Genomic DNA, 26,657 nt, shown 5'->3' with positions numbered 1-26,657 from the left:
TAATAATGGTTCTCACTTCTTTCTTTTTCTCTTCTAAGAAGAGAAACTCCTGATACCAAGTTTCATGTTGTTCAACATCCTCTCTTGTCCTGCTTGGAAGGTATGCCAGGGCCTCTTCCAAATAGGAGGCCTTGCCTTTGTGCCTTGTCCAAACTTTTAGAAAGCTTTGATGGTCAAAGTCATCCCATCTTCCTAAACGGCCACCTGTTTGCTCCAGAAACTTCTCAAATGCCACAACTTCTTCTGGAAGCTGACTGCAGGCCAATGTATCCAACTGTGCTTTACCAGAGGGAACCTTGAAGGACTTTTCTGGCACTGTGCTTAATGATGCATCTATTTTTTTTTCCAGGGCACTCAGCTCAATAATAGTTGTCTTTTCTTCTTTCATTAGATCTTCATAACTAAAATATACAATAAAGGAATAAGTAAATCTTTCTCGATTACTAGAATTGTTCACAAGCCCCTCCCACGTGACTGCCTAGCAAAGTCAGCAGAAAACAGATGCAGTTTGTGGAACCTGTATTATTTGAAAATGTTGCAATGTATCAAAAGGGATTTTGATAAGCTTTCTCCTCGCTCAATCAGGCCCGTTGTGCATAATAAGGATCTGAAGTTGAGTGGGGACCATTACTACTGTGGTTTAACTGCTGTAAATACCATTAAAGGAGCTCTCTACTAGCGGAAGAGGGCAAAACCTCAAATGATGCGTGAGGCCATGCTCCCATGTCCATAGTTACAGCGCTGTAAGTTATTTATTAATGTGCGTTAATTGCCCTCAATCGGGCTGTGTCAACCAAGCCCTATAATGGGTTGTTGTTGGTTCCTAATTGTTGGAAACTTTTTTTTTTACTTTGAATCTATCATTTCCATAAATTGTAGCGCTTAGGCTCCCCACCTACGTTATATAATACTGGTATCTTATGTCTCAGAGGGCCTTTGGGCCTTGTCAGACACTCTGGGTGAGACTGCTACTTATATACACCCTAAAGCTATTCCTCTGTAATATATCATGAAACATAAAAGTAAAAATCTTTTAAAGGCAAGAATTCCACACAAACAGGCTAAGAAGGGCTATGGATGCAAAAAAATAAAATAAATAAATAAAATAAAAAGTTACTGGCTATTATAGACTATAGGCTAAGCAAAAATCGATTCCTACATTGGTCATGAAAATTACAGGTTGTTTCTTTGTGTAACTTACATAATCCTCTGTTCTTCTTTAAAAGTAGTAATTGCATGGTCTACTTCTTCCATCATTTCTCGAAGTTTCTCAACAACTGCAAAGGAAAACCGTAAAATTAGTAGCGCCAAGTGGAATTCACTACTATATATATTATAAATATATTTATCACAATACATACGGTTGTGCGAAGTGACAAAAACCAATGTCTGTCTACCTATTATCTTTAAGCTGCAAGTCAAATGGTCCTTGCTGCTCGCAATTATCCAAAATGCCAAATGGTCATAGTTATCTTGCAAAGTGGTGTCATTTGCAGAGAACAGAATATATGCAGAATATAAATAAGAGGCAATTGTAAGGCCCTATTCACATGACAGGGATTCTCGGCGTCACACGGCTGCATTAGGAACAATAGACGCCAAATGGGGCTATTCACATGGACAATTTTTTGACGACTCAGTAAACCGGGCCGTCTAAAAATGGAACATGCCCTATTTTGGGCCGTTCTCCCGACCGCACGGCTCCCATAGAAGTCTATGGGGAAATGTAAAACACGGCTGTCACTTAGATGTGATCCGAGTGACGGCCGTGCTTTTTGCCGCTCGTTCTCTTCTATTTTTTTGCTCCCAGTAGGAGCGGAATCCCTAGTCCCCGGCCACAGCATTGCCGAAGCTGTGGCTGGGGATTCTGCACCAGGAAATCCGCACCATTTTTATCGGCCGACACTCGGGCTCTATTCCCACGACAGGGTCCAAGAAAACCAACAAAAGTTGTATTATATCTTATTTCTGTCTGTCATTCTGAAATGTCTCTGGGCTGAAAGTACTGAAATAGCTGGAAATCATTGAACCTACTCATATATCCCTACCAAATGCAAATTTGCATTTACATTGTGATGAATGACCCATCTACTTACACTCTGGAGTAGGCTCGACATCCTTTAACTGGAGCTGCAGCCTTCTGACATTGTTATGTATTTTTGACAGTTGCTGTTCTGTTTTAACTGCTGTGAACAATAGCCATAGAAATAAATTAATCACAATGGATAACTTTAGGCTACATGCACACATTGCGTAATTTGAAGCAAATTTGCATAAAAAAAAGCAGGTAAACACAGGTCATTCCGCAGGTAAAACCCGCACCTAATCGTTTTTTGGTGTCGATTTTACATTTTGATGCGGAAATAGGTGCGGTTTTTATGCTGTTTTTTTTTTAAACATGTCAGATACAATTTACAGGCGGACACGCAAGATCAATTTACTTTCTGCGGATTTTAAAATATGCACCCAAGTCAATTTACGTGCAGAGAAATTCTGCAACGTGTAGAGGAGATTACTCGAAATCTCATTTACTTTGCTGGTACTGTATTACAATCTGGATTTGCCGCAGAAAATTCTGCATGTAATACTCATCATATGCAATTGCCGTTACAATATAAATAATAAGATATCAAGCTCCTTCTGCACTTGGAAGCGTTATTATGGCATATACATGGGATATGCCATTAATGTCAGATAGGTGCAGGTCTCACAGCTGGGGCCCACACCTATCCTTAGAACAGGGCTCATCTGACCCCTGTACTATCTGGTGAGGCAGCCAATAATCGCTGTATCCAGTTGGAGAATCAATGTAGAGATGGCTGCGCACGTGCGTGCCTCTCTCCATTGATTCCTATGGGGGTTACAGAAACAGCCGAGCAAAGGATTCGGATCTATCCTGTGGATATGTCATAAATGTGAATAGCCCTTTAAATGAGACGTCAATGTTCAGACAACCAATTGTGAAACTCCACTTCAAGCGCCCATATTACCTCGCAGACCTACATAAAAATGATCTTGTTTGTCCTGCGCATACTGGGTAATCTAACGTTCTCTGCACAAATATTACATTGTTTGGTTATAAAATTGTTGGCAGTATAAGCATGGTGAGTACCTATCCAAATTGGCTACTTTCACATGTATATCCTCATATCAGTACAACGTAAGAGATTTTATTTACAATACAGTAAGAGCAGCAGCAATCACAAGATTTGACCAAGAGAAAAAAAATTATTATAATTACCACTAGAGGGAGTTACATACAAAGTGATTCAAGAAAACGGATGGCAGAATTATTAAAAGTACATAACACTATTGTAATGGCTATGTAAAACCAAAAAAATAAAAATAAAAGTGTTAATATAGTTTCATCCTGTACAAACAGTAACCAGAGCGAATACTCTCATATACAATACTACACAATATAGTATATACACAATACTACAAGACAGTTTGTGAAAATGGAGAAAATTTTAGCTGCAAGCTCTGGTATGAAAGCTCCTTTATTCATTTTTAAAAATTCTGAGTGGCTTACAAGAGCACGCAGGGGAGCATTCAGAGCTCCATAGAGAGATAAAACAGATCTCTAATCCTAGAAGATTTTGAAGAGGTATTCCCATCTTGTAATGATTTTGCTTGCCAATCCCAAAAACAAAAAGGGACAAGGTCGCTTCAGCTTTTTCCATGAACAGCAGATGGATGAATGGGGACATTGTACAGGGTGTGACAACTTGGGGATCACTTAGCTCACAGGATCGCCATCTCCCGGGTGAGATGGTTGGCACACATAGAAAGTTCACTCCAACTCCTTGAATAAAAGGTTTAAACCAGCCGCAGCTAGCTTTATTGTCTTCACCACAGCAAGCAGTGTTACAACATAAACCATACAAAATAAACCCTAGGCCGTCCAGCCTCTAACTAACACATTCAGTGTCCCTCACTAAGAGACACTGAGCCTTGTGCCCAGCACCTCACAACATAGGCAGCTTTACCTTACACGGTGGTGACTCTCACAGGCTAGCATACCTGTCTTCCTCAGAGCTTTACCTTACACGGTGGTGACTCTCACAGGCTAGCATACCGGTCTTCCTCAGACTGAGAGCCCTGTGTGAACTGCACACACCTGAATTAAAGAGCCACCTCAGGTGAAGCCTAACTAGGCTCATCAGACAGCCCAAGACATGGACTGTCTGTATGGAGTGGAAGCCGCCCTTCTTCTGCACACTCCAGCAAACCAGGCCCTATTCCGGGTTTTACACCCAAGCAACAGCAGAGAAAACCCTCTCTCTGCTGTACATGTTCCCTGGTTGCTTGAAACTGGACAGTTTCTACACTGTCCAGTAGCTGAACTACTACAAGGGAAAAAACTTTTACATTCTGAGGATCGTGGGGGACCGGACCATTGGATCCCCACCGATCAGAAAGCGATGGCATATACTAGCAATATTAGAAGTTATATGCCTTTACTTCTAAGGCTATGTTCACACGGGGTATTTTGCAGGAGGAATATCTGCCTCAAAATTCCGTTTGGAAGTTTGAGGCAGATTTTCCTCTCCCTGCACGCCGATTTTCGCGGCGTTTTTCGCCCGCGCCCATTGAGCGCCGCGGGCATAAAACAGCGCGAAATACGCTTTCTCTGCCTCCCATTGAAGTCAATGGGAGGTCAGAGGCGGAAGCGCCAGAAGATAGGGCATGTCGCTTCTTTTTCCCGCGAGGCAGTTTTACTGCTCGCGGGAAAAAGACGCCGACGCCTCCCATTGAAATCAATGGGAGGCGTTTTCGGCCCGTTTTTGCCGAGTTTTGCGACGCGGTTTCCGCGTCAAAAAACTCGGCAAAATACTCCGTGTGAACATAGCCTAATGGTGGAAAACCCTATTCATTTGAGATCAACAAGATTCTTCTTCACCATATAACTGGAAAAGATGATCATTCGTGATTATCGTAATGTTTAGGTATTTAAAACGAAGCCGGTCGTGGGCGAAACGCGCGTCGAGGCGTTCCTGTGCCATCTCCCCTCATCTCTTGCTTCCATCATGTCGACAGGTATATACATGAGTTATGTTCTCAATATTATGTTCACCTAATATGTCGATATGTATAGCACGCTAGTTATTCCTTGCAGATTTATGACATGTACTCTCTCCAGGTGGATATTTCATTCACATCGATATAGAGTCTTTCTGTCTCTGTCATTCTTATCATCTGTGCTTTTGGTATGGTCGCATTGAGTTGTGGGGATTTTTTGGTTATGTTCTCTGTGCTTCCCATGGTATTTTGTCATACTTACCGCTTTGTTACTCTTCTTGATACATGATCCGCCATATACAGTTTTTTAATACACTTGATATTGTTATACCATGTATTGTGATAAATTAATAAAAGTATATATTTTCTTATTATCCATGGTATTTACTTTCAGATTCTACTGGGATGTTATGTCCCTGGCGCTCGTGCGCTTATAGGTTGTTTTCCTAGTTGGCTTGGGGTTTCTCCTCTGTCCTGTTGTACCTTATTTTGAGGTCCTTTTGTAGGTTTACTAGGTATTTAAAACGACCAGCTTGATTGCAACAGATTAAGGGACCTCTTCACTCATTGCATTGGCGGCAGTCTCACCTCGAGACGTCACCAATTCACATGTCAGAAATACATAAAACTTGAAAAGAAAAAACAAAAACCTTTCAGTTGGATAAATAAAACAATATGTGTGAATACAATGGATAAAACATAAAAAAAATTGTAGTTAGTATGAGTCACATACTGTCAGTCTTCCTGCTGTTTGCCAGCTTTTGCTCACACTCTTCAAGCGTACTGTACTCATTTCTGAAGTCATTCTTCTTGTTATAGAGATGCCCATTCTTGTCTTTTTCCAAGATAGCGATTCTGAAAAGCAGATAAAGAAATTAGAACTAAGATGTCTTACATATAGCTTTTAGATGTCCAAGTCACTGCATGCTTAACACCCCTGCAAAGGTTTATAACACTGATCTAAGAGATGAAGAGTAAGTTAAAGGGGTTATTCCACCACATTAACTTATCAGGAGAACGGGGCTCCTAAGTTCCCTGAACGAACGGAGTAGCAGCGCACACGTTGTTATGGTTGTATAACCCCTTTAACTCCTTCCTGCCCTAAATGCGGCAGAGGTCAAGCAGGGGGTATGGAGCGGGCTCACGGGTAAAGACCTCTATGGGCAGTGTCTGTGTCTCTCACTCAGTTCCTGCTGCCTCCCCCCCTCTCTATGCAGTCTGTGTCCTCTTACCTGTAACTAGAGACAGATTCTGCTTGACAACAGAGAATAGACAGCAGTTTACAGGAAGGGAGACACTTAAGGCCCTTTTACATCGGCCGATAAGCGGCCGGTGCAGCAAGCGCCGATCAACGAGACATCGTTGATCGGTGCTCATTTGCTCCTGTCAGACGGAGCTATGGATGGGGATGAGCGGTCGTTACTCAGATCATTCGTCCCCACCCATTATTATCATGTCGGCAGCGCATCTCCCGGTTTAGGCCTCACGCACACGACCGTAGCCATGTGCACAGCCGTGATTTTTGGGTTGGCCGGCCACAGAGTGACAGCCGCGAGCCACCCGCAAATCACGGGCCGTGCACATGGCCCCATAGGAATGAATGGGGCCGCAATTCTCCCGTGGATTTTCGGGGGAATTGCGGCCGCAAAACCACATTCGTGTGCATGAGGCCTTACACAGGGAGATCTGCTGCATACAACGATAATATTTTACTTTTTTAAAACTATTACGATCAGCGTTTGCTCATTCATCTGCTGACCGTAGCCCTTTACACAGGGCAATTATCGGCAACGAGCGTTATATCAACGCTCGTCTGCCCGATAAGCGGGTTTTTACACAGGACAATTAAGTGACAGTAACTTCACACAGATTTGCATGGATAAAACAACTACATTTTAACAGTAAGTAAATTACAAAGTTAATAAATATATCAGGTATACTATTAGATTAACTTAAATTGCATGAAAAGTTTTGCAGGGCAGCTGCTATGGCGCACCACAACTAAGGGGTTGCATTTCCTTATAGAGCGAAGATGTTAGTAATAAATATGGATGATGGAAGTGGAGTGTGGAAAATTGAACGGGGCCCCATTCCAAGTTTCTCAGTGGAGCCACATGCTTACTTGTAATGCTTCTGCTGTGCGCATTATCCCTTTACTATGACATCCGTTTTTTTTTTTCATTATTTCCGTGTTTGCAAGATCATATAATGCATTAAGCACTTGAGGACAAGGACAATCTCAGCCTTGCAATTTTTCTTATGTGCCTAGGTGCAATCCGACTATTAAAATTCTTATATTTTTCGTTTGGCATACACTCTATGGACAAAAGTATTGGGACACCCCACCTAATTATTGAATTCTGGTGATTAATTTTGTCCCATTGCCACAAGTTTATAAAAGCACCTAGCCATGCAGTCTGCCTTTGACTCATTCTTTCATAAATGTGCATATTCTAAAAAGCTCGCTGAATTCCAACGCGGTACTGTAATAGGATGCCACCAGTGTAACAATTAAGTTTGGGAAATTTCTTTCCTCCTAGATAATCCACAATCAACCGTGAGTGGTATTACTGCAATGTGAAAACTTTTAGAAACCACAGGCACTTAGCCACGAAGTGGCAGACCACAAAGTTTCAGAGCTGTGTCACCGAGGTGCATAGTGAATAAAAGATAACTAAAGAACTTGAGGTTGCTAACCTCACAAAAGAGATCGATCAGTTCCCTTTCTTGGCACATACCTAACTATCTGGCCACCTTCAGCTATATGTGGATGACTGTTCCCCCGAATTTAACACTTTTTATTGCATACATCTATTGCTCGGGATATAGGAATAGTGTTTGTATTATATTAATGATATGTATTTTTGTTTTTTCATTGTACTTTTATATTTATTGTATAAGATTTTAATAATGAAATAATTTTGTATTTTGCCACTTATCTCTTACCCAAAGTGTGCTGGTTTTGTTCAATTTTTTCTTTTTTCCTTTGCTATATTATCATATTGGACGGCACCGTGCCTTAATATATTGCATTTCTTAGGTTATATAAATAGGATATGCTTTTTTCTTTTGTAATAAAAGATAACTGCAGATTTCAGATCTCCTCTGGCAAGAACATCAGCACAAAAACCGTGCGCTGGGAGCTTCATGGAATAGGTTTCCATGGCCGAGCAGCTGCATGCAAGCCTTACATCACCAAGCACAATGCCAAGTGTCAGATGGAGTGGTGTAAAGCACGCCGCCAATGGAGCAGTGGAAACGTATTCTGTGGAGTGATTATTCACACTTCTCTATGTGGCAGTCTGATGGAAAAGTCTGAGTTTGGCGAATGCCAAAAGAACATTATCTGCCTGCCTGACTGCATTGTGCCAACTGTAAACTTTGGTGGAAGAGGGATAACGCTATGGGGTTGTTTTTTCAGAGGTTGGCCTAGACACCTTAGTTCCAGTAATGGCAAATCTTACTGCTTCAGCATGCCAAGACATTTTGGGCAATTGTATGCTTCCAACTTTGTGGGAAGAGTTTGGGGAAGGCCCTTTTCTGTTCCAGCATAACTGTGCCCAAGTACACAAAGAGAGGTCCATAAAGGCATGGTTGGGTGAGTTTAGTGTGCAAGAAATATTTGTTTTATGTATGTTTTTTTTTTTTTTAATACTTTATTAGCGCCTGTATAATGGCATTTGTCTGATTGACAGCGTCCATTACTAAAGCGGGGCTTGGTGTTAGCCAGTAAAAAGGCTGCACCTAACCCCCAATATTACCCCCGTACGCACCGCCACAAGGGGTGCTGGTAAGAGCAGGGTACGATCCAGTAGCCGACAATCTGCAGTGATGGGCGGGCGCTGGAGCGGCAGCAGGCTTGTATTAGGAGGCTGGAAAGGGTCAAAAACAGTAGCCCCTACCACCTTGGTAATGCTAGGCTGCTGCTATGTTGTATCTGGCTGGTTATGAAAAATGGGGGGACCACACGTCGTTTTTAAAAAAAAAATAAGAAAATTGCATTGTGTCCCCCCCATTTCCATAACCAGCCAGTTTCAACACAGCAGCAGCCTAGCATTACCAGGGTAGGAAGGGCCACTGTTTTTGTTTTTTTTCCAGCCTCATATTACCAGCCTGCAGCCGCCCCAGTGCCCGCCCATCTCTACAGATGGGCGAGTACTGGATCGTACCCGGCTCTTACAAGATTATGAAGCAGTGCTGAGTGCAGTATCACTAGCAGCAGTTCTTACGTTGGCTCTTATCTCCCGTGCAGTGTAACCAGAGGTAGAAGACAGGTTTATTGTCACGTTACACAGCACAGGAGATAAGAGCCATTGTAGAGCTGCTGCTAGTGATACAATGCGGTGCTTCAGTGTCAAGAGCATGTCATATAGAGTGGGTAAGAAACTTGCTTTCTATGGGGGGGTTAGATGACAATAGGGGCAGGGAGATGTTATTGAGTGAGGTGGGAAATAAGTGTAGTGGGAAGGAGAAAATAATGGAGGGTGACACTGTAGGAGGCATTATACTGGGGGATGATAACTGGCGGAAAAGAGGATATCTGAAGGGAGGGGTAGAGGAAGGAGAGCGGATACCTGGGAGAAGGGGACACCTGGGGGAGGGGGGAGATCTTAAAGGCTATATACACCTCTGAAAAGGTGTTTTTTTTTAAATAAAAAAAAAGTTTATTCGTGTGTGTTATGAAACTTGGTAAATACTTATTAAAAATTATTTTTACTTTTTAAGATTCAGCTGCTTTGTATACTGTATACAGAGCAGGTGTATTGTGCCCTGAAACCCTTATCTGTCAGATCCGTGGGACTTAAAGATTCATCTGTTATCGATCACATCTAAATTATGAACGGAGACACGATGGACCCACTGACACTGAACAGTCAGTCCCATGGACCTGACAGATAAAGGATCAGTGCACGATACAGCTGCGCTGTATACAGAATACAAAACCGCTCTACCCCAAAATAAAGATTATTTTTAATAAAAAGTATTTAGAAAGTAGCACCAAACAGACTGGTAAACTTTTTTTAAATTAAAAGAACAACAAAAACCACATTCAAAGGTTTACATAGCCTTTAACCCCATGACGCACCAGTACGTAATGGTGCGGGGGGTAATGTTTGGAGCGCGCTCCATATGCTGCGGGAGTCGGCTGTGTTTTACAGCCGACACCCGGGACTAATAGCCGGGAGCAGCGATCGCGCTGTTCCTGGCTGTTTAACCCCTCAAATGCTGCAGTTAATCGCGACCACAGCATCTGAGGCGTTAAAAAGAGGGGGGCAGCCCCCTCCGACAGCCCGTCGCCCTCTCCGCAACGAGATCGGGGGGTGACTATAGTTGTTATGGCAGCCCAGGGGCCTAATGAAGGCCCCCAGGGCTGCCTTCACTCTGCCTCTGTTAAAGAGGCTCTGTCACCACATTAGAAGTGCCCTATCTCCTACATAAGGAGATGAGCGCTATAATGTAGGTGACAGTAATGCTTTTTATTTAAAAACAACGATACCACTTTATTAGCGATTTTAGATTTATGCTAATGAGTTGCTTAATGCCCAAGTGGGCGTATTTTTACTTTAGACCAAGTGGGCGTTGTACAGGAGAGTGTATGACGCTGACCAATCAGAGTCATGCACTCCTCTCCATTCATTTACTCAGCGCATAGGGATCCTGCTAGATCCTTATACTAACACATTAACAATACTGAAGTGTTTAGACAGTGAATAGACATTCCACGGGATGTCTATTCACAATCTCTGCACTTCGTTACTCTGTCTGTTGTAGTTACAGCAGAGGAAGCGTGATCTCGCGAGATCTTGCTGTAAATGACAGGTTACAATCCGTAAAACGAAGCGGCAGAAGCGCCCGTGTTTGAAAATCTCAGCCGCTTAGTTTCTGTTCTGCCTTTTCCGGAAATGAACGTATCGGAGTACGGGCTCAATAGAAAGAAAAGTTTCAAGTAATAAAATAAAACACAATCGCCCTTTTCCGTTATCAAGTCCTTAATAAAATAAACCATACACATTTTGTGTCGCCGCGACCGTAACGGCCTGAGCTATAAAAATATTATGTTATGAACAGCTTAAAAAAAACCGTAAACAATACAAGAATTCCTGTTTTTTGGTCACTTTGCCCTACAAACTTTGGAATAAAAAGTGATAGGAGATAGGGATTTGATAATCTGGTGACAGAGCCTCTTTAACATTCCCATTTATAAGCGTGCCTTAAAGAGGCCCTGTCACCACATTATAAGTGCCCTATCTCCTACATAACGAGATCGGCGGTATAATGTAGGTGACAGCAGTACTTTTTATTTAAAAAAAAACGATCTGTTTTCACCACTTTATTAGTGATTTTAGATTTATGCTAATGAGTTGCTTAAAGCCCAAGTGGGCGTGTTTTTACTTTAATAAACCAGAGAAAAAGAGTCCATATATATCCACATCTGAAGAAATTAAACATCTTTATTGATAATAAATACATAGAACAAAAAACAGAGAATCTAAAAATGAGTCCTTGACTAAGTCACAATACCAATATAAAACGGAATATTAAGTCACATAAGAGTATACATGTTACATTGATAATCGGAATTACTCCTACACAGGGTATATCTATAGAAGTTATATAAATAATAAGATGTAAATACAAAAAGTACAGCAGACCGGACCATTAGACCATTTGCCTAAGGAAACTAGTGTTCCTGGGGAAATAACAAGTGTCCCTATGAATCCAGTGAATGCACTTACCCATATTGAGGAGAATCGTGTGACCCAGAGTGTGGAAGTGCGCCCCGACGCGCGTTTCGCTTGTAGCTTTCTCAAGGGGTGCCGATATTATGGTTGTGCCTAGTTTAAGTACTGGTCTTCACTGTCCTTTAATCATTATAAGCCAATCAGGCGCCGATATGAGCGGCGCCTAATTGACAATGGTGGCGCCCAGGGATGACGCACAGGGATACACTGTCGATGAACGTCACTATCCCACTGCGCATGCGCGAATTTGGTCAGTTCCTTAGGATGAGGCGGATTTGCTCGTCAGATGCCAGCTTTGAGAGGCAGGCTAGGGATTTAAAATTACGCTTCCAAGAAAGAGGGTACAGTAATAGATGTATCAAGAACGGTTACAGACGGGCTAAAAATATTGACAGGACGAAACTTTTACACCCTGTTAAGACTGGGTCCAAGGACAAGAACGTGGTTAGATTTATTTCAACTTTTAATAATCAATGGGAAACAATGCGGACAATATTAAAGAAACACTGGCCGGTCCTGCAGACTGAACACGCCTTCTCAACCTCACTGCCAAAAAATCCCCAGATGACGGCTAGGAGGTGCAAAAACCTCAAGGATATCCTCATCAAAAGTCACTACGTGCCCAAACAAATGCACCCTTTCTCAACTAGAGGCCCTATCCAGGGCTGTTACCCAAGCGGTGACTGTGTGGCCTGTGTTAATGTAGTCAGATCGACCACGTTCACATCTACAGGTGGCGAACGAACTTTTAAAATTCTGGACTACATATCATGCAATACGAGTTACGTGGTCTACTATGCCACATGTGGTTGTCCTAAAGTTTATGTGGGCCTGACCACCAGACAACTGAAAATTCGCATTAGAGAACACGTTAGGGACATAATAGCAGCAAGGGAAATTGAGGACCTAACATCACTTAAAACCATCCCCAAACACTTTAAGCTCTGGCACGGGGGAGACCCTAGGAGCTTTAAGGTTAGGGGGATTGACCGGGTACACTGTGGTGTCAGAGGTGGAGATGCGAAGACAATGTTGGCCCAAAAAGAATGCAGATGGATTTCAGTTTTGAACACCATGACGCCTATAGGTTTAAATGAAAACTTGAGCTTTGCAGCCTTCCTGTGATATTTCTACCGGTTTTTATTCTTTTAACGTTTTAATATGATATTAAAGTGCTTTCTGTCTTATTTTAGATTGTGCCTAGATTTGAATATCTATTAAAGTTCGGTATCTCTGTCATATATATATGCTACCAACATGAAGTCCAGGACGAATCATGGATAGAAGAAGCGTTCACTCCATCTTCACTTTTCTTAGTATTTTTTATATACTCTCTATTACTGATGTAATTTATTATACTTTACATGTATATATGTACTTAGGCTATTGAGTCTTTTAGTCATAACACTATTGTGGTTGGTTGTGTTTTTTTGTTTTTTTTTTGTTGTTGCTTTTTATATGATTCTATTTTACTTATTATATTTTATTATGTATTCTTACTTGTGTTTTAATATGCACTCGTACACTTTCTGTAATTGCATACTCTGTATTGCCTTAATCACTGTTTATGTATTTCTATATTTTTTGTTGATTTCTTATATAACGTAAATTGAATTTTATGGTCATATTATTTAATTTATGAAATTGATGATTACACTTTATCATAATATTCACTGTATACAACAAAAATTTCTTTATATTATTTAATGTATATGCACTTGTTATGTATTTATTTAATTATTTATTTGTATTGCATTATTGATCATGTATAATAACACTTGTGTATTAAATTTGAATACAACCAATGAGATTTATATCCTAAAATCTATTGACAATGCACTATGTCTTGAGATCTAGTTAGTCTTTGTATTTTCTATTTTATCCACTAGATGGCACTATTTAGGACCGACTCTATGAGTGAGTAACTTTGTATATATAACGGATTCATGAAGAGAGTTGTAACTCTGGGGGGGCTTTTCTCCCACTTATTACCTTTCACATACACATACTCACTTTCCTGCTGGGACCTTTGGGTAGAAGGAGTAGATGGGACGCCGATTCCTGTCGATGGGCTGTCTTTCCGTCTCTGCGCCTGCGCCGTTTCCCTGGTGACGCGTCCCGGGATTCGCGCATGCGCAGTGGGATAGTGACGTTCATCGACAGTGTATCCCTGTGCGTCATCCCTGGGCGCCACCATTGTCAATTAGGCGCCGCTCATATCGGCGCCTGATTGGCTTATAATGATTAAAGGACAGTGAAGACCAGTACTTAAACTAGGCACAACCATAATATCGGCACCCCTTGAGAAAGCTACAAGCGAAACGCGCGTCGGGGCGCACTTCCACACTCTGGGTCACACGATTCTCCTCAATATGGGTAAGTGCATTCACTGGATTCATAGGGACACTTGTTATTTCCCCAGGAACACTAGTTTCCTTAGGCAAACGGTCTAATGGTCCGGTCTGCTGTACTTTTTGTATTTACATCTTATTATTTATATAACTTCTATAGATATACCCTGTGTAGGAGTAATTCCGATTATCAATGTAACATGTATACTCTTATGTGACTTAATATTCCGTTTTATATTGGTATTGTGACTTAGTCAAGGACTCATTTTTAGATTCTCTGTTTTTTGTTCTATGTATTTATTATCAATAAAGATGTTTAATTTCTTCAGATGTGGATATATATGGACTCTTTTTCTCTGGTTTATTATATATTGTTAGAGTCTTTATCTCTAATTGTGTCATATGGATGGTTGAGATTTTTTCTCCCACCTTTATACCTATGTCCTGTGAGACTTCGCGTCTAATCGTGTTTTTACTTTAGTCCAAGTGGGCGTTGTACAGAGGAGTGTATGACGCTGACCACTCAGCGTCATGCACTCCTCTCCATTCATTTAGTCAGCGCATAGGGATCCTTTTAGATCGCTATGTGCTGTCTTAGGCTGGATTCACACGAGCACATTACGTCCGTAATGGACGGAACGTATTTCGGCCGCAAGTCCCGGACCGAACACACTGCAGGGAGCCGGGCTCCTAGCATCATAGTTATGTGCGATGCTAGGAGTCCCTGCCTCGCTGCCGGAAAACTGTCCCGACCTGAGGTATCAAAATATTATATTATTTATTGCACGCGGTGAACCGCATAAAAAAAACCGTAAAAAAACTATACCAGAGTTTCTGTTTTTTGGTCACTTTGACCTATAAATATTGGAATAAAAAATGATCAAAAAGTCGCACGTATTCCAAAAATGGTACCTATAAAAACGATAGCTCGTCTCGCAAAAACAAGCCCTCATACAGCTGCGTCGACAAAAAAATTTAAAAGTTATGGTTCTCACAACTTGGCGACAGAAAAAATACATTATTTTTACAAAAGTAGTTTTATTGTGCAAAAAGTTGCAAAACATAAAAAAGTCCTATAAAATAGGTATCGCCGGAATCGTACTGACCCGCAGAATAAAGTTAACATGTAATTTATAACACTTGGTGAACGCTGTATAAAAAAACCAAAATAAAACTATGCCAGAATTGCAGTTCTTTGTTTACCTGGCCTCCAGAAAAAAATAGGGTAAAAGGTGATCAAAAAGTCGCGTGTACCCCAAAATTTTACCAATAATAACTACAGCTCGTCCCGCAAAAAAAAGCCCTCATACAACTACGTCTATGAAAAAATTAAATTAGTTATGGCTCCAATAAGTCAGGAAATAAAACATATGCAGTTGTTTGAAGAGGCGATTTATCAAGGACCTAAAATTAGGGAACCAGGAAAGGGAGGGCCCAAACATGTCCGCTGGAAGCGAGGGTGTCCGTATTATACCAGGACAACACTTTCCCAGCAAAATTCCCCAAACTGCAAAGGTGCGGAGTGTGGACCAAAAGGGGCATAAGAAAGGACGCCATATATCAGTGCGACACCGGCCTGTGCAGAAAGGATTGCTTCACAGCGTAACACAAATCTATGGATCATTTTATTGTTTTTTTTACCCCATTATTATACCACCTGACTATGCCCCTGATGTACTCTGCCCAGCTTACTTGTACCCCCACATTATAAACGGAAACACCAGCACTGCTCAAACAAAACTACTATCAAGCAATATCCGCTCTCCAAAAGCCAAATGGCGCTCCCTCCGCTCTGAACCCTACAGCGTGCCCAAACAGCAGTTTTCTTCCCCATATATGGCATCGCCATACCCGGGAGAACCCTTTTAAGAATTTTTGGGGTGTGTGTCTCCAGTGTCATAAGCTGGGCATGACATATTTGCCACTGAAATGGCATATCTAGGGAAAAATATACATTTTTAATTTGCACCATCCGCAGCGCATTCATTTATGGAAAAGACCTGTGGGGTGAAATGCTCACTACACCCCTTAATAAGTGCATTGAGGGGTGCAGTTTCCAAATGGGGTCACTTCTCAGGGGTTTCTTTTTATTATTATTTCACATCAGAGCCTCTGCAATTGTGAACCAATACTTTGTAAATCGCCAAATTAGGCCTCAATTTCGCATGGTACTCTCTCACTCCTGAGCCTGGTCAAATGTTCAAGCAAAAGATTAGGGTCACATGTAGGGTGCTTCTAAAAGCGGGAAACACAGCATAATAATTAGAGGGCTGTCTTGTTATGGTGGCGCAAGCCGGGCACCACACATTGGCATATCTATGGAAAAAATCCCATTTTCACTCTGCAACATGGAGTGCACACTAATTTCTACAAAACACCTGCGGGCTTAACATGCTCACTACACCACTAAGTAAATGCATTGAGGGGTGTAGTTTCCAAAATGGGGTCACTTCTGGGGGGTTTCCACTGTTTTGGTCCCACAGGCGCCCAGAAACCAATCCAGCAAAATCTGCACTCCAAATGGCGCTCCTTCCCTTCTGAGCCCTGCCGTGTGCCCAAATAGAAGTTTCTGACCACATATGGGGTATTGACGTACTCGGGAGAAATTGCTTTACAAATGTTGGGTTCTTTTTTTTCCTTTATTTGTTGAGAAAATGAAAAATTTTGCGCTAAAGCTAAGTTTTATTGAAGAAAAAAAGATTGTTTTTATTTTCACTGCCCAATTCTAATAAATTCTATGAAACATCTATGGGGTCTAAATGCTTACTACACCCCTAGATGAATTCCTCAGGGGTTGTAGTTTCCTAAATGGAATAACTTTTTGGGAATATTCATTGTTTTGTCCCCTCAGGGGCTTTGCAAATGTGACATGGCCTCCGCAAACCATTCCTGCTAAATGTGATCTCCAAAAGCCAAATAGCGCTCTTTCACTTCTAAGCCCCGCCGTGTGTCCAACCAGCCGTTTATGACCACATGTGGGGTAGTGTTTTACTCAGGAGAAATTGCTTTACAATTTTGCGCTGCATTTTCTCCTTCAGTCCTTGTGGAAATGAGAAAAAATTAGCTAAACCTACATTTTCTTTGAAAAAAATTTAGATTTTTATTTTCAGGGCCTACTTCCAATAATTTCTGCAAAAAACCTGTGGGGTCAAAACGCTCACTATACCCCTAGATAATTTCCTCAATGGGTGTTGTTTGCAAAATGGGGTCACTTGTGGGGGGTTTCCACTGTTTTGGCACCCCAAGACCTCTTCAAACCTGACATGGTGCCTAAAATATATTCTAATAAAAAGGAGGCCCAAAATCCACTAGGTGCTCCTTTGCTTCTGAAGCCGGTGCTTCAGTCCAGTAGCACGCTACGGCCACATGTGGGATATTTCCTAACACTGCAGAACCTGGGCAATAAATATTGAGTTGCATTTCTCTGGTAAAACTTTCTGTGTTATAAAGAAAATTGGATTAAAAATTAATTTCTGCAAAAAAATATGAAATTTGTAAATTTCACCTCTATTTTGCTTTAATTCCTGTGGAAAGTCTAAAGGGTTAAGAAATTTTCTAAATGCTGTTTTGAATACTTTGAGGGATGAAGTTTTTAAAATGGGGTGACTTTTTGGGGGTTTCTAATATATAAGGCCCTCAAAGCCACTTCACAACTGAACTGGCCCCTGTAAAAATAGCCTTTTGAAATTTTCTTGAAAATGTCAGAAATTGCTGCTAAAGTTCAAAGCCTTGTAACATCCTAGAAAAATAAAAGGATGTTCAAAAAACGATGCCAATCTAATGTAGACATATGGGGGATGTTAATTAGCAACACTTGTGTGTGGTATAACTGCCTGTCTTACAAGCAGATACATTTAAGTTGAGAAAAATGCTAATTTTTGTAATTTTTCGCTAAATTTTGGTGTTTTTCACAATTAAATACTGAACATATCGAGCAAATTTTGCCAGTAACATAAAGTCCAATGTGTCACGAGAAAACAATCTCAGAATCGCTTGGATAGGTAAAAGCATTCCGGAGTTATTACCACATAAAGTGAAACATGTCAGATTTGAAAAATGAGGCTCTGTCAGGACGGTCAAAAGTGGCTAAAGAGGGAAGGGGTTAAAAGACCAATCTAAGTGGATGTACAGGATGTAGTTCATTTATATAGGTTATAATAGAATGTATGAGCATTGCAAACTGTATGTTAATGCCCGATGGTGGATGCATTAGATCAGGGGAGAAGAAAGGAAATATGAATACCAGATTAAAGAGTGAATAGTCGCGCCCAAAGGAAAGAAGAACAAAAAAGTTACAAAAAATATCAAATTTATATACATATATACAAAATAAGATACAGTGACCAAATAAATAATATATAGAAGAAACAAGTGATATATTAGTCATTATACGATAGCTCATATAGAAAACAAACTTGAATAAGGCAGTACATAGTACGCAATTCAAAAAGTGTTAAAGTGCCAACGGGGGCACGGCAAAAAAAAGAAAAAAAGAAATCACAAAATGATGTTTAAAATAAATAATGCTAAATGTTTATAACGGTGAAATGCAACCACTAATATGGGCATGTTTAGTATACATTAGTGGTTGCATTTCACATGTTATAAACTATGTACTGCCTTATTCACGTTTGTTTTCTATATGAGCTATCGTATAATGACTAATATATCACTTGTTTCTTCTATATATTATTATATACTTTTATTATTTGGTCACTGTATCTTATTTTGTATATATGTATATAAATTGATATTTTTTGTAAATCTTTTGTTCTTTTCCTTTGGGCACGACTATTCACTCTTTAATCTGGTATTCATATTTCCTTTCTTCTCCCCTGATCTAATGCATCCACCATCGGGCATTAACATACAGTTTGCAATGCTCATACATTCTATTATAACCTATATAAATGAACTACATCCTGTACATCCACTTAGATTGGTCTTTTAAACCTAATTTGATATTTACTCACATCTCGTATCAGTGCTGGGGTAGCGCATGAGTTGTGATGTGGGACGCTGGCTCCCGCCGCTGGCCGTCAGTTATCGCTCTCTGCGCCGTTTCCCTGGTGACGCGTCCTGGGATTCGCGCATGCACTGAAGAGCAAACGACAAACTGAACCCAAAGCACGGAAGCCGCTGAAAATTCAATGACATATGCACATACTGCATATGCAATTCCCTAATAATTCAGCCAAATCTGAGGGTTCAGTCCAAGCTTAAATATGCTTTTCATGGAACTGTAAGTTCAGAGTTACACTGTAAGTTTATAAGTGAGACCTCCACCACCTACTCCTGAAGTCAGTGACTACTTACTGGTGTCGGAGTTTGTCAGCTTCACGGATGAATTCGGCTTTTTTCGCTTGTTCAGCTTTCAGCTTCCAGTTTTGAGCATTATCTCCACCGGGAATGGAAAAACTGCTATCATCCTGCACAAAATAAATGTGTGTCAGTGTATCTCATCTTACAGCCAACTACAAACGTGAGAACAATGGTTTCCTTTACCAATTGCATGGAGTCACATTCTTCAAAGTTTTTGGGTACTTTATACACAATATTTACAATCTTAATATGAATGCAAGTAATGTTTAACCCTTTTCGGTCAGCCCTTTTTTTAATTTTAATTTTTTCCTCCCCACATTCTAAAAGCCATAACTTTTTTTTATTTTTCCGTCGATAAAGCCATGCGCGCTCTCCTGTCTCCAGCTCTTAGGGGGGATTCACACGAGCGTGGACCAATACAAGTCTATGGGGCAGTACAGACAGTCCGTGCTTTTTGCGCAGCGTTTGTCTGCTGCGCAAAAAGCGCGACAGGTTCAATAACTCTGCGTATTTCGCGCATCACGCACCCATTGAAGTCAATGGGTGCGTGAAAATCACGCGCACCACACGGAATCACTTCCGTGGGACGAGCGTGATTCGCGCAACAGCAGTGAAAAGGATGAATGAAAACAGAAAAGCACCACGTGCTTTTCTGTTTCCGAACATCCAAACGGAGTGTCTTTGCGATGAGCGAAGCCGGACAAGCGAACCGAACTTCACCGGGTTCAGCCGAACCCGGCAAAAAAATTATCGGTACGCGACGTCAGGAGATAGTCACTGTCCATGGTGCTGAAAGAGTTAAACTGTTTCAGCACCATGGACAGTGACTTCCGATCCCAATATACATGAACCTGTAGAAAAAAAAACGAAGTTCTGACTTACCGCTAACTCCCGGCTTCTTCCTCCAGTCTGACCTCCCGGGATGACAATTAAGTCCAAGTGACAGCTCCAGCCAATCACAGGCCAAGCACAGGCTGCAGCGGTCACATGGACGGGCGCGTCATCCAAGGAGGTGGGGCCCGATGTCAAGAGAGGCGCGTCACCAAGGACGCGTCACCAAGGCAACGGCCGGGAAGTTCTCGGTAAGTACGAATCTTTTTTTTCTACAGGTTTTGCGATATTGTGTTCGGCATTCACTGTCGAGGGTGCTGAAAGAGTTAGCTCTTTCAGCACCTTGGACAGTGACGGCCGTCGACTAGCCTCATCTCTATGATGGCGGCTGCGCGAAAATCACGCAGCCACGCATCAGACACACGCAGCTGTCAAATGGTTTTTGCGCGCGCAAAACGCAGCGTTGTTTGCGCGCACAAAAATGCAACGTTCGTGTGTATCTGCCCTTACAATGTCTGTAGCAGAGACACGCCCCCTTGCCAGTTCGACAGAAGACTGATCTTGACAGCTGAAGAGTGAGCGCGTGCGCGCACACTCTCTCTCTCCTCGCTCTTGTTGTAACACTGTCCGTATCTGATTGGACAGTGTCACAGCAATAGTAACACACCCCCTTGCCATTACATGCCCCATTGACATTTAAATATCGGGCGCCATATATAACGGCACCGATATCTAAATAACGGATAGAATTTTTTTTTAAAGTGCCCCAGGGTTTGTGCAGCCCTCCCCATTACATGCTGCACATGTATGGGGAGGTGAAAGATTCTCTTTAAACTTTTTATTTTTTTTTTACACATTTTATTAGTCCCCCTAGGGGACTTGAACCAGCGATAGTTAGATCGTTGGTACAATACACTGCAAGGCCTCATTTACACGAGCGTGTGCGTTTTGCGCACGCAAAAAAACGCTGCGTTTTGCGTGCGCAAAAGGCAATTGACAGCTCCGTGTGTCATCCGTGTATGATGCGCGGCTGCGTGATTTTCGCGCAGCCGCCATCATAGAGATGAGGTAGTCGACGCCCGTCACTGTCCAAGGTGCTGAAAGAGCTAACTGATCGGCAGTAACTCTTTCAGCACCCTCGACAGTGAATGCCGATCACAATCTACACCAACCTGTGAATAAAAAAAGACGTTCACACTTACCATGAACTGCCTGCTTCCTCCAGTCCGGTCTCCCGGCCGTTGCCTTGGTGACGCGTCCCTCTCTTGTCATCCGGCCCCACCTCCCAGGATGACGCGGCAGTCCATGAGACCGCTGCAGCCTGTGATTGGCTGCAGCCTGTGCTTGGCCTGTGATTGGCTGCAGCTGTCACTTGGCCTGAATTGTCATCCCGGGAGGTCGGACTGGAGGAAGAAGCCGGGAGTTATCGGTAAGTCAGAACTTCTTTTTTTTTTTTTACACGTATATGTATATTGTGATCGAAAGTCACTGTCCATGGTGCTGAAACAGTTTAAGTCTTTCAGCACCGTGGGCAGTGACTGTCTCCTGACGTTGCGTACCCGAACATTTTTTGCCGGGTTCGGTTAAAACGAGTTCGGCCGAACCCGGTGAAGTTCGGTGCGCTCATCTCTAATTTGACACTCCGTTTGGATGTTTGTAACCAGAAAAGCACGTGGTGCTTTTCTGTTTACATTCATCCTTTTGACAGCTCTTGCGTGATTTTCGCGCATGGAACGCAGGACCGTCAGTGTGGCATGCGTTGTTTTCACGCACCCATTGAAGTCAATGGGTGCGTGTTGCGTGAAAAACGCAAGAATATAGAACATGTCGTGAGTTTTACGCAACGCACTCACGCTGCGCAAAATTCACGCATCGTCTAAACAGCCCCATAGACTATTATAGGTGCGTACGACACGCGTGAAAAGCACGCGCGTATAATACGCTCGTGTAAATGAGGCCCAATACTAATGTATGTCGCTGGTTGAAGTCTTCTAGGGGGACTAATAAACAAAGTAAAAATGAGTTAAATAAAGTTGTTTTTTTTTGTGTAAAATACACACATACATATATATATATGTGTGTAAAATACACACATACATATACATATATATATATATATATTAAAAAAAACACTTTTCCCATTTTCCCCTGTTGTGGAAGTCAATGGCTCAAAATATATTAGATTGAAATTTAGACGAGTGTTCCAACAGACACTCACGCCAGGCACTTTATCCAGCATCCTAATCAGTAGATTTCATACCGATATATATATATATATATCGAGCGAGGAGAAATAACACACAGACGCTGCTGGTATGCTCAAAATACTCCTCTGGAGGTTTCTTGCCAAACTGAATTACAATACTATCATTCAGAAGGGGTGTAGACTTGAGGTTAACCAATCAGAGACAATGTGACGATATTTGTTATTCAGCCAATTACAGACACACAATACATTCCAGATACATCATTATAAATCTTCACACATCAGGTTTGCAGGTGGCCTTATCTCTCTTGGCAAGAATGTTCCTGTAAGATGGGGGAGGCATTCCCACATGCATATTTTCAACCCTCCCATCTCACTCCCTTTCCCTTCTCTGCAAGCTTCGTATGGGAACCAAGGTCAAAAATAACTAACTAAGAAACATACGAAATCAACATTAATATACTTCTCTTAAAGGAACAATGACTTTCTTATTCACTACAAAAGAAACAAGATGGGAACTCCAGACAAGATGGCTGCTGCACGAAACTAAATCATTTAAACATTATTATAATCACTTTCACATAATACATATCTTAGTAATTCGGCATCCTGCTTGATAATTCATAATGTAATTTCATACAGAGAATATGAGCAAATAAACCATCCTTCACACCCCCTAGAGCATAGTAAAAAAAGAAACATAATTGGTATCGCCGCGTCCGTAAAAGTCTGAACTATTACAATATATCATTATTTAACCCGCACAGTGAGCGCCGTAAAAAAAAATAAAATGTAAAACGCCAGAATGTCTATTTTATGGTCACCTAATCTCCCACACAAAATAAAATAAAAAAAGTGATATCATTAAAAACTACAGCTTATCCCGCAAAAAATAAGTCCTCATACCACTTAATCGACGGGAAAATAAAAAAGTTACGGGTCTCGGAATTTGGCGACACAAAATTAATTTTCTTTTTTACACTTAGGTTTTTACTTGTAAAAGTAGTAAAATATAGAAAAAACTACACATATTTGGTATTGGCGTAATCGTATTGACCGATAGAATAAAATTAATTTGCTGTTTTAATTGCACAGTGAATTCCGTAAAAACGACGTGCAAAAAAACATGGAGGAATCACTGTTTTTGTTTTCATTTTCTACCCCACAAATAATTTTTTTCCCGTTTCCTAGTACATTATACGGCAAAATAAATGGTGCTACGAAAAAGTACAACTGGTCCTGCGAAAATCAAGCCCTCATAGCACTATATCGACGGAAAAATAAAGACGTTATGACTTCTGGAAGGTGGGGAGGAAAACACGAAAATGAAAATCTGAAAAAGGGCTGCGGCGGGAAGGGGGTTAAGGACTTGTTCACACACTGCATATTTGTTCCAGATTTTGCACACTTTAGCCAAAACCAGAATTCTATCCAGCAGAGCATACATATAATGCCTCCTTTTATATATCTCTTCTGATTAGGTTCCGATCCTAGTTTTGGCATTAAAAAAAAAAAAAAACAACAAAAATCTTCATCAAATTTGCACTGTGTGATAAAGGTCTGTGTGTGCGTTTACAAGAGACTTTTTGGCTGCGCGGCTAAAACCAAATAAAACCGGCAGCACAAATACACATCCAGTTTTACCACGAATTGCTGCAGTTTTATGATGCGGCTTCATTCCAAAAGCCTCATGCACACGACCGTATTTTTGTCCACCCGTAAATACTGGCGTAAATACGGGTCATTGGTCACACGTATTCGACCTGTATTGCACCAGTATTTACGGACCCGTGCCCGTAAATACGGGTCTGGTGTCACTCGTATTCCACCAGTATTTACGGGCACGTTTTCGCTGCAAAATTACACTGCAGTAATCGGCAGCCCTTCTCTCTGTCAGTGCAGGATAGAGAGAAGGGACAGCCCTTTCCGCAGTAAAAGTAAAATAAATTCATACTTACCCGGCCGTTGTCTTGGTGACGCGTCCCTCTCTTGACATCCAGTCTGACCTCCCTGGATGACGCGGCAGTCCATGTGACCGCTGCAGCCTGTGATTGGCTGCAGCGGTCACATGGGCTGAAACGTCATCCCAGGAGGCCGGACTGGAGGAAGAAGCAGGGAGTTCTGGGTAAGTATGAGCGTCTTTTTTTTTTTTTTACAGCTTTATCTATATTGTGATCGGAAGTCAATGTCCAGGCTGCTGATAGAGTTACTGCCGATCGTTTAACTCTTTCAGCACCCTGGACAGTGACTATACACTGACGTCGCCTAGCAACGCGCCAGTAATTACGGGTGCACACACGTAGTCACACGTAATTACGGGAGCCCCATAGACTTGTATGGGCTGCCCGTGCCGTAATTACGGCCTGAAATAGGACATGTTCTATCTTTTTCAACGGCACGAGCACCTTCCCGTAAGCATACTAGGAGGTACCCGTGGCCAATAGAAGTCCATGGGCCCGTAATTACAGGCCGTAATTACGGGAGTTTTTACAGTCGTGTGCATGGGGCCTTAAAGCTTATTTATCTTAGGATGTTTCACCTGTAAAAACCGCATAGTGAAACCGCCACAGTAAAACAGTCTGCGGTTTTGCCTCGATCTTTGATGCGTTTCTCATGTGGACGCTCCCTACTGGAAGTGAACATAAAGATTTTGATTGTATTTTTTTTATTTATGTAGTAGCGCCCAAAACTCATGTAAAGCGCTTTACATTCTCTACCATGTCACCATAGCAGTTTTCTATATTACAGGCAGTGGCAAACCAAATAAAAATAGAAGCTGCTGACAGCTGTAGACGATGCTGTGGTGGCGATGTCATCATTACTGGAGAGCTGCGGCTTTAGTGCGGTAGTGCCCGGTGTCTTACCGCACAGCAGCGCCCTCATCTGCGGACAGGAAATCTCTGCCCCGTTACATCCGCACATAGCCGCCGCTCGTGTAACGTTATCGTCATGTACCTGTACTCCGGCGTCTCTAGTCTCCGTGCTCCCGGTTGCTAAGGCTGCCATGTTATTGCTACAACGGACACTCGCTTACAACGCACCCCTGGGAGGAGCGATGTCCGGGGAGGGGACATGAGTGGAGGAAGGTCGCAAGGTGCGGCAACACATATCATACCTGCCCGCCGGCGGGAAGCGCTGCTGCAGTCTAACCTGTGGGCCGCCCATTTTGCATTTCCTTGGCATGTCGTGATTTGTCGGTGACATTGCTTCAGCTCACTAACCTGTTTTAAGACTTCAATACCGTTTACAATTTTTCCTTCAGCATTTGTTATTTCTCTGAGGACCCAGAGATTTTGCATTCCCACATTCTGACAGGCAGTTTTTTTATGTAGAGGTTTTTTTTTTTTTGTGTGGGATAGAAAGATAATACTCTTTTCATTCCCAATGGGGAATTTATTGTGTTACAGCATTGATTACATAGAAAACATAATACTAAATACATTAAAACATGACATAAATGGACAATTAGGCTGGGTTCACACACCCTATTTACGGACGTAATTTGGGCGTTTTAACCTCGAATTACGTCCGAAAATACAGCTCCAATGCGCCGGCAAACATCTGCCCATTTGATCGGGCTTTACGATGTTCTGTGCCGACCGTCATTTTTTTAAAAAAAAGACGGCCGCGTCAAAGAAGTGCCTGTCACTTCTTGGGACGTAATTGGAGCCGTTTTCCATTGACTCCATAGAAAAACAGCTCCAAATTACGTCCGTAATGGACGCTGTGAAAAACGCCTGCAACATGCCATTACGTCTGAAATTCAGGAGCTGTTTTCTCCTGAAAACAGCTCCGTAATTTCAGCCGTAATGGACGCTGCCGTGTGAACATACCCTTAGGCATACCTCCCAACTTTTGAATTTGGAAAAGAGGGGCATTTTAAGCCACTCCCCCTAACCACACCCAATATCCCGCATCAACACATCAAATCACGGCCAGATCCTTCCTCAAATAACAAGATCCAGTGGCGTAACTACCGCCGTAGCGGCTCCTACGGGGCCCGCAGCATGAGGGAGCCCGTGTCGCCCGCTGGCACGGGCCCCCACCATGGCCGGAGGCTCCGCTAGCAGCCGCTATGGCTGCTACAGCTGGACGCAACTGAACACTACGGCAGAGCAGGGAGGTAATGACCAGCCTATTTTAGACCTTAATGTCCAAGCCATTTTTTACGTTTTTCCATCG

General features: G+C 42.0%; 1 protein-coding gene across 2 annotated transcripts in view; it reads right to left on the bottom strand.

Annotated features, from left to right (window-relative positions):
* The window catches only part of CCDC112 (coiled-coil domain containing 112), a 47,425-nt gene extending 21,648 nt beyond the window's left edge, over positions 1–25,777 (bottom strand). The window contains exons 1-6 of one of the 2 annotated variants that reach the window (XM_075854819.1): positions 25,697–25,777; positions 19,433–19,545; positions 5,756–5,877; positions 2,097–2,186; positions 1,202–1,277; positions 17–401 (exon numbers count right to left, since the gene is read on the bottom strand). In XM_075854819.1, the coding sequence (XP_075710934.1) occupies positions 17–401; positions 1,202–1,277; positions 2,097–2,186; positions 5,756–5,877; positions 19,433–19,545; positions 25,697–25,774 (864 nt within the window). In that variant the 5' untranslated portion in view covers positions 25,775–25,777. Of the gene's footprint in view, positions 1–16; positions 402–1,201; positions 1,278–2,096; positions 2,187–5,755; positions 5,878–19,432; positions 19,546–25,430; positions 25,599–25,696 lie in introns of those variants that run through there. The other variant, XM_075854820.1, reaches the window with a different exon arrangement.
* Positions 25,778–26,657: the final 880 nt, after the last annotated feature.

This window comes from Rhinoderma darwinii, chromosome 1 (genome assembly GCF_050947455.1).
Source record: "Rhinoderma darwinii isolate aRhiDar2 chromosome 1, aRhiDar2.hap1, whole genome shotgun sequence".
In the NCBI taxonomy this organism is placed as follows: domain Eukaryota; kingdom Metazoa; phylum Chordata; class Amphibia; order Anura; family Rhinodermatidae; genus Rhinoderma; species Rhinoderma darwinii.
The sequence above is the reverse complement of the archived record's forward strand: the minus strand, read 5'-3'. Positions and strand labels throughout refer to the sequence as shown.